Source organism: Syngnathus leptorhynchus, chromosome 16, assembly GCF_054491065.1.
Source record: "Syngnathus leptorhynchus isolate UIUO chromosome 16, UIUO_Slep, whole genome shotgun sequence".
NCBI lineage: Eukaryota > Metazoa > Chordata > Actinopteri > Syngnathiformes > Syngnathidae > Syngnathus > Syngnathus leptorhynchus.
Window position 1 is genome coordinate 5,087,005 of NC_141210.1, and position 12,826 is coordinate 5,099,830.

A 12,826-nucleotide genomic window follows, 5' to 3' on the forward strand; every position below is an offset into this window, starting at 1 on the left:
TGATGACAATGATCTTTATTTAGGTAACGGGCCATATTTTAGCACAGTGACAAAACATGGCCTTGTGATGGAATATCCCGAAGTCCTCAGTTGTTTGATGGTCTGCAAAGAGAAAATAATAGCGCTCACTTGTTTTGAATCCTTTAACACCCAAAACAGCGTCAACTTACTTGGCCCATTCAACGTTGAGAATAAGATGATCGTATCCGAATCCTGACACGCCCTCGATGGCTCTGGCTGCATCCTCACGACGGACGAAACTGATGAAAGCGAAGCCCTGCGACGGCGTGCGCTCGTTTGATTTCATGTTCTTCTGCTTGTAGAAACTTTCGACTGACGACTCACCTTGGACTGCCCGGTGTTCTTGTCTTTGGCCAGGTAGATTCTGGAGATGGCGCCGAAGGGTCTGAAGAGCTCCTGCAGGTCGGTCTCGCGCGTGTCCTCCGACAGGTTGGTAACGCGGATGGTGGCGTTGTCGTCGGCTACGCGTGTTTTGGGGTTACTTTCGCACGTTTTTAGCCGTTAATTTATTTTATCGGTAGCTTACCTCTGCGGTTGGGCTGCATGGACTCGCCTCTGCGTGTACTCCCGTCCCTCAGGCTGGGGGGCACGTACTTGCCAGTCTTGCTCTGTGCGGGCTGCGCCGGCTCTGGCTCGGCTGATTTGAGACAAAATGGATGATATTTTACAAAGTCATGATGAGGGTTACTGTACTGATGAGTGAGTGAATGTTCAACTGGCTGAGTGCATTGAATTGATGACAAACACTGGTTCTCCACCACGTTAAGTTCCAAATGAAGTTTACCAAAGATTTTCTGGATGCCCTCCTAATACCTGAGCCTGCAGGCTTTTCCTTGTCGGAGGTAGACAGGCCGAGCTGCTCGGCCAGCTCCTTCTGCATGGGACCCAGGGTGTCTTTGTATGGACAGCGGGTGGTCCAATGGTCGCCTTTGCAGATACGACAAGACACGATCTTCTGTCCTTTCAGTTTGTTCATTGGGTCCTCATCTTGGTCTTGAGCATTTAGATCCTGCAGTATCAAATATGAGGAGACACTCATCAGAACTGTTATGCAGAGTTTCCTGAAAGCTGGAGTGGATCCTCACCTCTTTGCTGGAGATGAACGTCATGAAGACGTCATCACTGACGGTGGTGGTTGCCACATTCGGACCCGCGGCGTCAAACTCGGAATTGCCGAATTTCTTCCAGTTCTGAAGGTGAGGGGGGGGGCTTCAGTCACATGTGCTTTCTTTCCACTCAGTTCTGACTTGTTAAAAGCCTACCTTCCTTCTCGCCACAGCTTTGGAGGCTTTCCTGGTCTCTATCTTGATCGTCCGCACAATCTACAAATTATATGCATGTCACTTTTTGTTAAGCTAATGCAACGTGTCTGATTTACCTTAATCTTCTTTCCATCGTCGATTTTATACTCTGTAAGAGTTTTGATGTTTCCTTTGATGGTTTCCTTGGGAGGTGGAAGCGTACCTGACAAAAGGATATTAGCAGTCAGACATCAACTTTAATACCAGTTTGAACTCCGTCATTTCCTTAATTAATAGTGTAACCCATTAATGTACTATAACTATGATCCCAAAATACTTTAATAACATGTATGCTTAACAAATATAAAGAACAATACTCCAAAAGCTAAATCTGATGGGTTACTACATTGCATTACGTCATATACCAGACCATATGTCTGCTTCTTTTCTGCTTGCGTCAAATGTACCACTTTCACGTGTATTGGTGACGTGCATAAATCAAAATAATAAAAAATACGCGTATAGCTCAAGTGTCATGCACGTGGAAATGCTAGTCGCTTAGCTGGCAACGTTCTGCCGGCGCAGTTACGATTGCGCGTACTACTAGCATGCTAACGATTCAAGCGAGTTTTACCTTCATCTACTTCCTCTTCCACTTGGTCGGCCCAGCTGGGCTTGGAGCTGAGGGGAAGAATGGAGTTGGTTATTAGGTTTGGAGTAAATAGAGATTTTTTATTTTTTTTTTAGATGAAAACACTCACTCGTCGAACTCGATCGACGGCATCCCGTGTGTTCAGCTAGCTTAGCTACAGGACCGGAAAGAGCTTGAGGCAAACGCTGACGTCACTTCTGGTATTTGAAATAAAAATAAAAGTTTCCAGGTCCTCGCTTTACGACGTAATTATGTTCCTTACAGCGCTGGTGTAACACGAATGTCGGCGTCGGAGCAAAATATACGCTAATGAAGTAGTACGGCTATATGGTAAATATGTTTAGGAAATTTAATATTGCAAATGAGAATTTTGTGTTTTGTGAAGTGTTTTGTGCCACAGTACATAAGGTTCATAAACGTCGTATATAAAAGACTGCCATACCTCAAACGCGTTTTTTATTGCACAAATTGCAAGTATTCATTCAAACTGTACTTAAGTCAACTTTTAACAATGGAAAAAAAACCAACATTTTTTTTTTTTAAATACATTTATTAGAAATGAACATTTCTATAATAGTACAGGGACTAACGCAATAAACTTGTCCATCCTGCTTTCTCCAACAGTTAATATAGCAGAGTCAAACATGTTCAACCTTTTCCCTTCTTGCGCTTGAAGCCGCCTTGCTTTGAACCTCCGCCGCTTTTCTTGTTAAACGGTGCTTTACTTTTCTTGCTCTTGGACTGAAACTCTTTGCCATTATTTGTCTTTCTACTGAAAGTTCTCTTTCCTTCAAATTTGTTCTTGTTGCCAGATCTATTTTCCCCGGCGCTCTGTTTGTTTTTGAATGACTTTCCTCCAGGTGACTGCTTCTTTCCAAATGTTTTCTTTCCGACAAATTTCTTCTCCCGATCGCCAAATTTCTTTGCCGGTTTATCCTTGTATTGTCCGCCTGGGCTCCTTCCTTTAATGCCTCTCTCTCGGCTGGACGCTTTATCGGCAGACGGCTTCCTCATCTTTTTGGCAGGTCCTCGAGGTCTATCGTTGCTTCTCCGCCTCTTGGTTCCGACGAACATATCTGAAGATGAAAGCTTTGGTAATATCCCGATTCAAAAACAAGCGCTTGCTATCATGTTAACGGTTACTAACCTTCATCGGGTTCTTCTCCCACAGCCTGCCTGTAATACTCGGCATCGTCGTCCGACTCCACCGCCCTTGCTGCTCGCTCGTCCTGCTCGCCTGGATCCTCCACCTCGCTGTCTTTGTCCTCGTCACCTTGTTTCTTCTTGATGCCCGCCAGGCTCTTTTTCCTGTTTGCAGGTAACGTTCAAAAGCAGGTCCAAACCTTTGGCTAACATGAGTAAAGTTCCGAGCTTATCCTACTTGTGCTCCTCCCTTTGCAGTTTCTTCTGAGCAACATTCTTCTCCTGCTTCTTCCGCCGCTCCTCTTTGGCCTTCATCTTCTCCTCCTTCCTCTGTAGGATCTCCAGGATTTCCTCCTCAGTCTTGGAAACTGCGAGGAAAATGATCCTCAAATAAGTACGTTCCTTTGGTTTCACATCCACGTGAAATATCTTTTGGTGCATCAGTAAGCGTTTACTTGTAGTGAAATCACAGATTTCATAAAGACGTTGTCATCCTCTGCACCGAGACTGGCGGACCGGGGAGGTCTACGGAACTTACTTGTGGCGTGATACATGATGTTTCCCTCTGCCATGCCGTCTTGTATCTTGATCAGCTGCAGAGTCATGCGAGGCCCAATCTGCACGTACAAAAAGCTCTGAATTACAAAAAAGAAAAAAAAACACAAAATGTGTTTTCTTCCAGCGTACCTCCGTCAAACGGATGGCGCTCTGCTCGGACGCCATGTTGCCCCGACCCGAGTACACCTGAGGCAGCTCGGTGATGTTGTGGTCGCCGTCCTGCTCGGCTTCGCTCTCCGAAAGGTTGGCCCCTCTGGAAACAATAACATGGATCAGATGAGGAATTTTTTTTTTTCCATTCCTAATGTCTCCACTTACTTTATCATCAGCTCACTGATGTCCTCAAATTTGGACATGTTGGGGAACTTCTCCTGCATCAGCTTCTTCACGCCACGGCTCATGCCCACCGGCACCACCTTCAGGCTGCTGCATGGTAGGACAACAAGAACGTTTGGACTGTTGGGGTTTCAAACATGTCGGAAACATTGTCTGTGTTTCGTGGTGGTGGGGAGGCCCGTCAGTACGTTTACTTTGAAAATGAATCACTGAGCAATCAAGTTCACAGTTTGTCATCATCTGGGCCACCACACTCACGCAAGAATAAATTATTCTGACATTTATCCAAAAGAAAATAATTATTACAATTGGGTCATCATCATGTTCCATACTAGAATATTTGTAACTTTGAATGTGTGTGGCTTTAAAAGGAGATAGTAAATAAGGTAGACGAGTCTGTCGAGACAAGCGCGCTCAACGTACTAGTGGCGAAACTCGATTTCCTGCGTCTCCTGGTTGTAGTTGACCAGCACGCACCTCTTGATGGTGTTGAGGCTTACCTGGCGGAAAAGAAAACTTGTCATTTCTCACAAAAACTTAAAACCGGTGCATGAAATGAGTCCCCGGGCTGAGTAATCAGTAAGCGTTTACTTTTGAAGAACTCTTCAAAGGAGAACTCAGAAGACTATACTGTCATCATTTTAGTCAGCACGGTTATGAACGGAAGACGATTCCGACGAGAACGTTTGGCCGCTGTGAATACTGCCACAAGCCTGTTTGGGCGAGTCGTCTTTAAATTAAAACTTCTCATCATACCTTGTGGACGTTAATGGAAGGGAACATGTTCTGGAACATGGTGGCCATCAATTTAATGTGCATGCCGTCAGATCCAAAGTTGTTGAGGATGAGTAGCGGATGATGCGTGAACTGTTGCCCGTGCATACGGTGCTTCTTCAGTGATGAGACCACGTCTTTGACCAGAGTGTACTGCAAAGATAAAAATTGGCTATTGGTACCACAATGCAAATTTAAGACAAATTTAAAAACTAACAGTCGAGTGCATCAGTGCGTTTACTTTGAAAAACATCACTTGGACATCAAGTAGGAAGAAAAAAAATGTCATCACTTGCACCCGTCCATATGTTCTTCTCATGTTCTGGGTACAAATAATATTTACCTTGAGCACTTTAAAATAAAGCATGGGCCCTTTGGGTAGTCGAGCCAGCCTCTGAAAATGACATAAAAAATATGTTAGCAAGCATTAATTTCTGCTTTGCACCAAACGTGCTGCTTGTGCTCTCACCATTGTGACACTGCTAGGCGTCTTGGTGAAGATGATGAAGTGCGTTACTCCGATTGGTCCAGCGACAGATACAAAGTCTTTCAACACGTTCTTTTTTCGGACCTGGTTCAGGGGATGATCATTTAGATTATTCAATGCGACAATGCGAAATGTAAGATATAGTAACTTAATAGGTTCAAACCTTTAATTGTTCTGCAGTGTAAGGGTCCATGACTCTCCTGACATCCATGATGAGCTGAGCCACGCTTTTCCCCACTTGGCCCCGATGGAAGACGAACGAGTGTGGGACGGATCGGTACGACTCTTCAGCCACATGGTGGGCTTCTGCTCGAGACTTTTTCTGGTTCTTGGTCTTCAAAAAATCATAATAATAAGCATTGAATATTTGAATGACTTTGTAGTAGCAAGGCCAGACAGACCACGCTTGATGTTTTAACAATAGCACTACGTTCATTACAAACATCCAACGACAACATTAACAATCGACACATTAAAAATCATATCTTGTTTGGTACATAAATGCAATCTCAATAATCTCAGTTTACTTTCGGCCAACTCTGGAGCTAACATGCTAGCACATGGAAAAGAGGCTACTTACCTTTGATTTGCCCATGATTACGTGAATCGTAGTTTAAGTACAAATAAATTACTTTAATATTTAGTATACAAAACGTATAACGAGCAATCGACCATACTGGCTATGTTTTTTTTCTACTTTTAAACGTCTACACCTAGAACGCTATCGAGGCTTCCATCGCCAATCCGTCCACATGGTTCCAATGTGTATCACACACTAATATGTCCGTATTTCCACTTGTGCGCTTAACTTGAGTTCCTAGCTAATGCTCAGCCAATTTGATCAATGCTGTGACTTTTTGTCGTCGAAATAATATGTGATCATATTCATAATATAATATTCTTAACTACTAATGTAATTTTAAATTAATATTTTTTTGGTTTAAAAAATAGTTGAGTGGTATGATAATAAGGGTAATGTGCAAAATGCAAATAAAAATACTTTCGATATTTTCGCAAACCAGAATGTTACTAGTTCCAACAAAACATTTTAAAAATAAATTAAATTAAAGGGATTCCCATTCTGCTCATTCAAATTACGTTAGCATTTTTTTTTTTTTAAACATGATTGTTATTGTCATTACCAGAAGCGGGAGTTCTTAATTTGAATAAGAGCCCAGTAAATCTAATCACATTAGAAATTGAACTGCAAAACAAATGTGATCAGACTGTACAGTACATCAGTTGCATGAATATAATTGGAGCATGTGAGCCTTGCAGGCAAATTTATATTGAGGGAGGAGACTCACCCCAGAACTCCTCCAGTAAGCAAGCAGCTGGGAGGAGGTGTCCTTTGGCAGGCATACATACTTTGTAATTAGCCTTCTCCCTTCATTCAACATCCTGTACAGGCCGTGACCTCTGCACACAAACAAGGGGCTGCAGGACGAGCTGCAGGGTGTCATTCTTCTCCATCGCCCCATCTCTCCACATTTGCTCCTGGATCATATTCTCCTAATTCACGGAGAACATAGGCAGTTTTCAGGAGGACTGTTTGGATCCTAAAGAACCAACGACCAGAGTAAGTTTTTAATTACACAGCAATGAATGTATAGTATTCATAATACACTTTGATTTGGCACTTATGATTAATACATTTGCTTTTATAATATGATATAGGATTTTTAAGATATAAATATATATATATGTTTTTTTTATGAAATCATCTTCATTTAACATGATATGAAGACGTATTTTAAACTACACTCATAGATATATATGAGTACGCTGATGTTAAAATAGTTTCCACTCAAAATTAAATCTTCAAATTCACTTGCAAACTCCTTGAAAGTGGACTTTTTGTCTGAAGGGTTTGTCAACATTGTGCATTTACGATGTTGACCGTGACAAAGCATCCATCTGACTGCAACATGAAGGTGTGAGTTGATTTTTGGATGCCTTAGTCAGTAAATCTCTGCCACTCTTGTTTGTTGCCACTTTGCAAAGAAACATGTGGTCAGCACAAGGCACGGGAAAGTGTTTGAAATTCTTCAAAAATCTGGCCTTGTAAATCGACACAATTGCTTAAATTCTCGTCTGTGCTTGCGACACGTGTTGTTGCGAGGCGGAATATATGCAGTGAAGTCTTTGAGCACGATCAAATAATGAAAGATAACATTTTGCTACTTTATATGAAATATAAACACAACTAAAAAGACTCTTATCATCTTCTCTTTTTGTCCTTCAAAGATGGAGCACGCAACATTAATAGGACTGATTGTCCTCTTGCCATTAAATCTGGACTTGCTCCAGGTCAATGGCCTGAGATCCATTAGAGACGCCACAGGGAGTCATCCACCGAGTTCCTCGGATGTCAAAGCGGGCCGTTGCTCCTATACGTTCATCGTCCCGCAGCAGAAGCTATCCGGAGCGTTGTGCTTAGACACGAAGGCCGCCAACCAATCAGAGGTGGTGGCCTTACGGGCAGAACTGAAGCAGCAGCAGGATCAGCTGGAGAGCCTGCAGACGTTGCTGGAGCAGGAGGGCAGCTTCATCACCGAGATGAGAATCCTGCGTAAGGAGAGCAGCGGCATGAACGCCCGCATCGCTCAGCTCTACAGCCAGCTTCTCCACGAGGTCATCCACAAGAAGGACCAGGCCTTGGAGCAACGCAGGGCGGAGAGCATCTTGCTTAATGCGACAACGCATGTGAGTAACACCATCAAATATTCATGAAAGCCTACTTTAGTTTAGTCTGGGTTGTAAGTGGAAATTACAGAGAGGCAAATTTAAAACTAAATGTTATTTAAATTAGAGGCAATTGTGAGGTTACTTCCTGGTCCCATTATAAAAAGTTTGATCTAATGTGGATGGCGGTCTCGCATCAGGCGCTGCAGGTGTCCAGCAACTTCAGGGAACTGGAGAAAAAATACGGAGTGCTTACATCCATGCTGACCTCCCAAAGCCAGTTGATTGCCCGTTTGGAGAGGCAATGCCAGTGTAAGGACGACTCTCAGTCTGACCCGGTAAGAACGTCATTTTCAACCCACTTCCCTTATCTCTTATTTAATAACATTGTGCAACATTGTGACCGCTGCAGATCCCGACGGACTCTCCAAAAAGCCGCTCAGGTGTGCTGCTTAATGACAGTTCTGAAATCAGCAACGATCTTCAAAGAGACCAAAGTGCTCTGCAGCAAGACAACCCTTTGGAGACTCATCTGATTTCCAGCACCACCGTCAGTCCTTCAACAGCCCAGCCTATCATTAACTTCCCTGTCACCAAGAGCCCAGGTATGCAAAACTGCATATGATTAATAACTAAGTCTGGTTCAATTCCTTCTTGGTCGATTTGTTGCAAATGTCTTTACCCACCGTGATGGATTTCTGTTCTCGCATGAGCGTCGAATGCCGTCGGAGTCGGTGACCTTCTCGGGGGAGAGTCTTATCTCTCTGGGGAATGCCAAAACAATGTCAATGACAGCGTGCAAAAGCTTATCAGAATGTTTGAAATTAGCAAGCTAAATAGTCTGGTGTGGGAAGCATTACCCCCATACCAAACTCTTCTTTCTTCTCCACTTTACATAAAAAAAAAAAGTGAATTCTGACAATGAAAACAAACATAGTTATTTGCTGTGACTCAGGGCCATGGCGGGACTGCAAACATGCGCTGGAATCCGGCGAGACCACCAGCGGCATCTATCTTCTCCGCTTGCAGAGCGCCAACCGGCTCCTGCAGGCCTGGTGTGAGCAGAATCAAGCTCAAGGAGGCTGGACGGTCATCCAGAGACGGCAGGACGGCTCCGTCAACTTTTTCAGGAATTGGGAGCAATACAAGGTAATATTAAAACCATTGACGACTATAGACGTCAAAGATCCGCTATAACTGGCTTTTACTTTGGATTTCTGTGGCAATCAATCCAGTTCATTTTCTGTTTGATGATGTCACTTTATTTCAATATCGATCCTCTGATTTATTACAGCATGGCTTCGGGAACCTGGACGGAGAGTACTGGCTGGGCCTGGAACACCTCTACTGGCTTACCAAGCAAGCCAAATACAAGCTGCGTGTGGTTCTGGAAGACTGGCAGGGCCGGCAGGTATTCGCCGAGTACGACAGCTTCCGGCTGGAACCGGAGAGCGACTGGTACAGACTGCGCTTGGGTCAGTATCGGGGCAACGCCGGCGACTCGCTCTCGTGGCACAACAACAAGGCCTTCACCACTCTGGATCGGGACAAAGACTCCTATACAGGTTGGCATTGTTTACGACGCAAACCTACACGGATTTGAGGCTTTATTACTTTCTCGTGGTTTTGTCATCAGGTAACTGCGCCCACTACCAGAAAGGTGGCTGGTGGTACCACATGTGCGCCCACTCCAACCTCAATGGCGTTTGGTATCGGGGCGGTCACTACCGTAGCCGCTACCAGGACGGCGTCTATTGGGCCGAGTTCCACGGCGGCTCCTACTCGCTCAAGCGGGTCCTCATGATGCTCAAGCCCGTGTAATTTCTTTACGTCACACTCGTGGGGAGGGAACGTGTGCGCTTGCCCCCGGTGATGAGATCGGCCTTCCCATTTTTGCTGCTTTTGAGGTCATCCACTGACATTTGCTTATTGAGTTACTGCCGTGACTCCCGCCTTAATGATATTTTTTTTTTTCGTGATTTCAATTGTGTAGAACGCAATCAATCAAATGACCTAATAAATCCAATTTGTTCAGTCACCTGGAAAAAATGGATACATTATTTTCAGACTATTGTCACATTTTCTCATCTCAATAAATGCTATTATATTATTCTTGATTTTTGTGATACATACGTTTGTATCGGCTACGCCGTTGTGCAATCGGCTGCTTAGTGTCATGACTTTGTCGCATATTTCCAGTTGTCATATTTCCTACCATATAAATCTAAATTTAAATGACCCCGGCCTCAAAATTGCTGATTTTTTTTGTTTTGTTTAAAAGAGTCCCTGAATCATGGCCGATTGCTTCACAACCTGCCTTTTTTTTCAACTGAATTTAAGGTTTCTTGTGAAAGGGGGCGTTGACGCCCTACTCACGAGCTTGTGCAACTGAAGCTCGATGAGGTGTTGTTATAAGGAGACTTGCTGGGGAGCTTCAGCTAATAGTCCTGAAGATGGCCATCATATAAACTTATCAAGAGACTTTTCTACACCTCCGTTTATTTCTGGAAGGATGGCGCTTCAGATGTTGGTGGTCATCCTCTTATGGGCTGCATTATCTGGTGAGTTTTAACAGTGATGTTGAATACGTTATCTCTAAAAATAGCACTTTTAGACAATGTTTGAAGACACACTACAAGATTTCATAATTTGTTTTGTATGTATGTGTTCGTGTTTCAATGTATCCTTTTAAATTGTATGCGCCCATGCATAAACTTGACCTTTGCTTCTCCAGCTGATCCAGATCTAGGGGAACAAGATTCCGAGTTGAGCATCTTCTGTGAAATGTATCCCATACGAATTAGGACGATAAATGATGAGGTGTTGTTTTCTGTCTACGACTGTTGGGCTGCCAGTTTCCATTCCGACAGGAGGATGTCTTTCATGATCACAGTGCTACGAGACCATTCCATGAACATGGCAGTGTCCCCAGGTTATTATTATTATTGTTATTATTGTTATTGTTATCATTTCATTATTATTTTTTGTTTCAATTTTTAACTGCTGCCAGGTGAACGTATAACTTAAATTGCATGGACCAAAGTATTGAGTCACAGCTCTTTTAATTGAGTTATTCTAAAAGATATACGCGAGCGCCCTCTAGTGTTTTATTAAAGAATGACAGTCTAATTCTGTTCTCTTCGGTGAGCACCGATTAACTAACACCTTTTCCTCGATGTCAGTTTTTCCTCTAGCACATTCGTACTTAAACGTCTTGATGCAGCCTGCTGCCGCAACGTTCAAACCCTGCAAAGAAAATATGACTCTCATTTGGGACGAGTTTTGGAGCAAATCACACAGAGGCCGTGACGTAAACAAACTGTTAATTCTCGCCAATGGGACTCAGAACGGGTGGGGCGCAAAACAAGAATGTTACACTGACAGCTTCTACAGTTTGTCATGTTATGTTTTGCCTCCCATTATCTTTTACAGTGAGTACAATGCATCGACACAATATGATTTTTTTTTTTTTTTTTAATGTGACAGAAATAACATTTCATTCAATTTGCAGAAACTCCAGTTGTGGTGAGCGTATTGAAGCCCAATTCTGGTCCCATGTTGGAGGACAAACTTTACACTCTTATTTGTAACATTACCATGGTGGTCCCTGTGCAAAATTTGACCATCAAATGGCTGGAAGGCGGCCAAATCATGAACATTCGTAAATATTCAGTGACCCCGCAGAACATCTCATATCCCTTGGTCATTAAAATGAAAAGAGAATCAACGTACACTTGCCAGGCTGAGTTCATCCTGAACAATAACGTCACCCAGCAGGAAGCTTCCATTAAGGTCACAAGTGAATGTAAGCACGCTTAATCTTTTCCGATACAATTTCATCACTCTTCTGTTTCTTCTCCTGCGCATTATTACGCAAAGATCTCTGGAATGAGGTGTGCGAGTCTATGCATATTTTCACGATAGCAGGGTCAAATGTCACAACTGAGCCTCCACTTTTGTTTCTTTTGCAGCATCCCAAAACACTTCAGACCCCAAAAGCAGACCAGTCGCTGTGCCAGTCATTATAATTTGTGTGTTGACGTTGTTTGCAGTCCTCGCCCTGATCTTTATCTGTATCAGCTGGAAAAAAAGAGACCGGTACAGTTTCAAGCTCCAAAGTGACAATATCGCTCTCGGAACTATTGTTGGTGAGAACAGGCTCGCAGCATAGATGATTCAGACTCTATATTGTGGCTCGTTTTAACTTTTGAGCCTCCCAACAACGTTCAGTGTGCTGAAGATTGCAGTGAGCTGGATATTTTTCAGTAAACTTAGAAAATGCCCAGTCATTGGCAAAGTATCGTTTGAACAACAACCTCTGACAGGTTTGCAACAACTTTATAAAGTATTTATGTTATAAGATCATAATTGTGTTTGGGATAGATTCTTTTAAAACATCGACCTCCATTTTAATACTGTAAACTTTGGTTGTATTCTATTGAATGTACCACTTTATTTTTGTGCATATTGTCTTTTGAACTGGAACATTTGACCAAATTACAGTTTCCATACATGTTTCACGAGAGGCAGGTACAATGTTCTTAAATGTTCTATTAAATGCTAGAAGAAGGTACAATAGATGTGTCTATCCATTCATGCAACAGAATAATTCATAACTTCCTAGGAATCTATTAGCAAGTAGATTTGTGAATAAATTTAGACTTGATCTTTTTTATTTTCTTACAGTACTTGCTTTTTCTGACATTTTGGTGTGGTTTTAAGCGAATATTTTTTTTTTAATGTAAAATGTGTGCCTTAGCCTAATAAAGTTTGGGAGGAAATCACTGCAGTATATTTCCATATGTATATAAAAAAAAGGATAATGACTACCAATGTGTGAAATATTTTGCTTGTCAAAATAGTTAGCTGGAATGACCAACAAATCAGTGGACAAAATAAGGCTGACGTCACAAGGGGCAGATTTGCTTT

The 12,826-nt window shown here is 42.8% G+C and overlaps 4 protein-coding genes across 4 annotated transcripts; 2 read left to right on the forward strand and 2 right to left on the reverse strand.

Moving 5' to 3' along the window:
• Positions 1 to 2,114, reverse strand: eif3g (eukaryotic translation initiation factor 3, subunit G). Its single transcript, XM_085933126.1, has 10 exons — positions 2,024 to 2,114; positions 1,897 to 1,943; positions 1,400 to 1,485; positions 1,284 to 1,343; positions 1,107 to 1,211; positions 835 to 1,030; positions 548 to 658; positions 346 to 482; positions 171 to 277; positions 1 to 102 (listed from the first exon to the last, which is right to left on the reverse strand). The coding sequence occupies exons 1-10, from the start codon at positions 2,044 to 2,046 to the stop codon at positions 87 to 89; spliced, it is 888 nt and encodes a 295-aa protein (XP_085789252.1). The 5' UTR covers positions 2,047 to 2,114; the 3' UTR covers positions 1 to 86.
• A 329-nt stretch (positions 2,115 to 2,443) lies between these two features.
• ppan (peter pan homolog) lies at positions 2,444 to 6,013 on the reverse strand. Its single transcript, XM_085933357.1, has 12 exons — positions 5,793 to 6,013; positions 5,376 to 5,546; positions 5,195 to 5,296; positions 5,069 to 5,119; positions 4,708 to 4,878; positions 4,375 to 4,451; positions 3,934 to 4,041; positions 3,745 to 3,868; positions 3,596 to 3,674; positions 3,296 to 3,425; positions 3,062 to 3,222; positions 2,444 to 2,990 (listed from the first exon to the last, which is right to left on the reverse strand). The coding sequence occupies exons 1-12, from the start codon at positions 5,805 to 5,807 to the stop codon at positions 2,563 to 2,565; spliced, it is 1,617 nt and encodes a 538-aa protein (XP_085789483.1). The 5' UTR covers positions 5,808 to 6,013; the 3' UTR covers positions 2,444 to 2,562.
• A 583-nt stretch (positions 6,014 to 6,596) lies between these two features.
• angptl6 (angiopoietin-like 6) lies at positions 6,597 to 10,005 on the forward strand. Its single transcript, XM_085933359.1, has 7 exons — positions 6,597 to 6,791; positions 7,460 to 7,918; positions 8,098 to 8,235; positions 8,310 to 8,502; positions 8,853 to 9,046; positions 9,192 to 9,462; positions 9,534 to 10,005. Exons 2-7 carry the CDS (start codon positions 7,460 to 7,462, stop codon positions 9,716 to 9,718), a joined length of 1,440 nt encoding a protein of 479 aa, XP_085789485.1. The 5' UTR covers positions 6,597 to 6,791; the 3' UTR covers positions 9,719 to 10,005.
• A 211-nt stretch (positions 10,006 to 10,216) lies between these two features.
• Positions 10,217 to 12,666, forward strand: LOC147044324 (uncharacterized). Its single transcript, XM_085933360.1, has 5 exons — positions 10,217 to 10,458; positions 10,632 to 10,829; positions 11,080 to 11,328; positions 11,409 to 11,702; positions 11,869 to 12,666. The coding sequence occupies exons 1-5, from the start codon at positions 10,296 to 10,298 to the stop codon at positions 12,066 to 12,068; spliced, it is 1,104 nt and encodes a 367-aa protein (XP_085789486.1). The 5' UTR covers positions 10,217 to 10,295; the 3' UTR covers positions 12,069 to 12,666.
• The last annotated feature ends 160 nt before the right edge of the window (positions 12,667 to 12,826 follow it).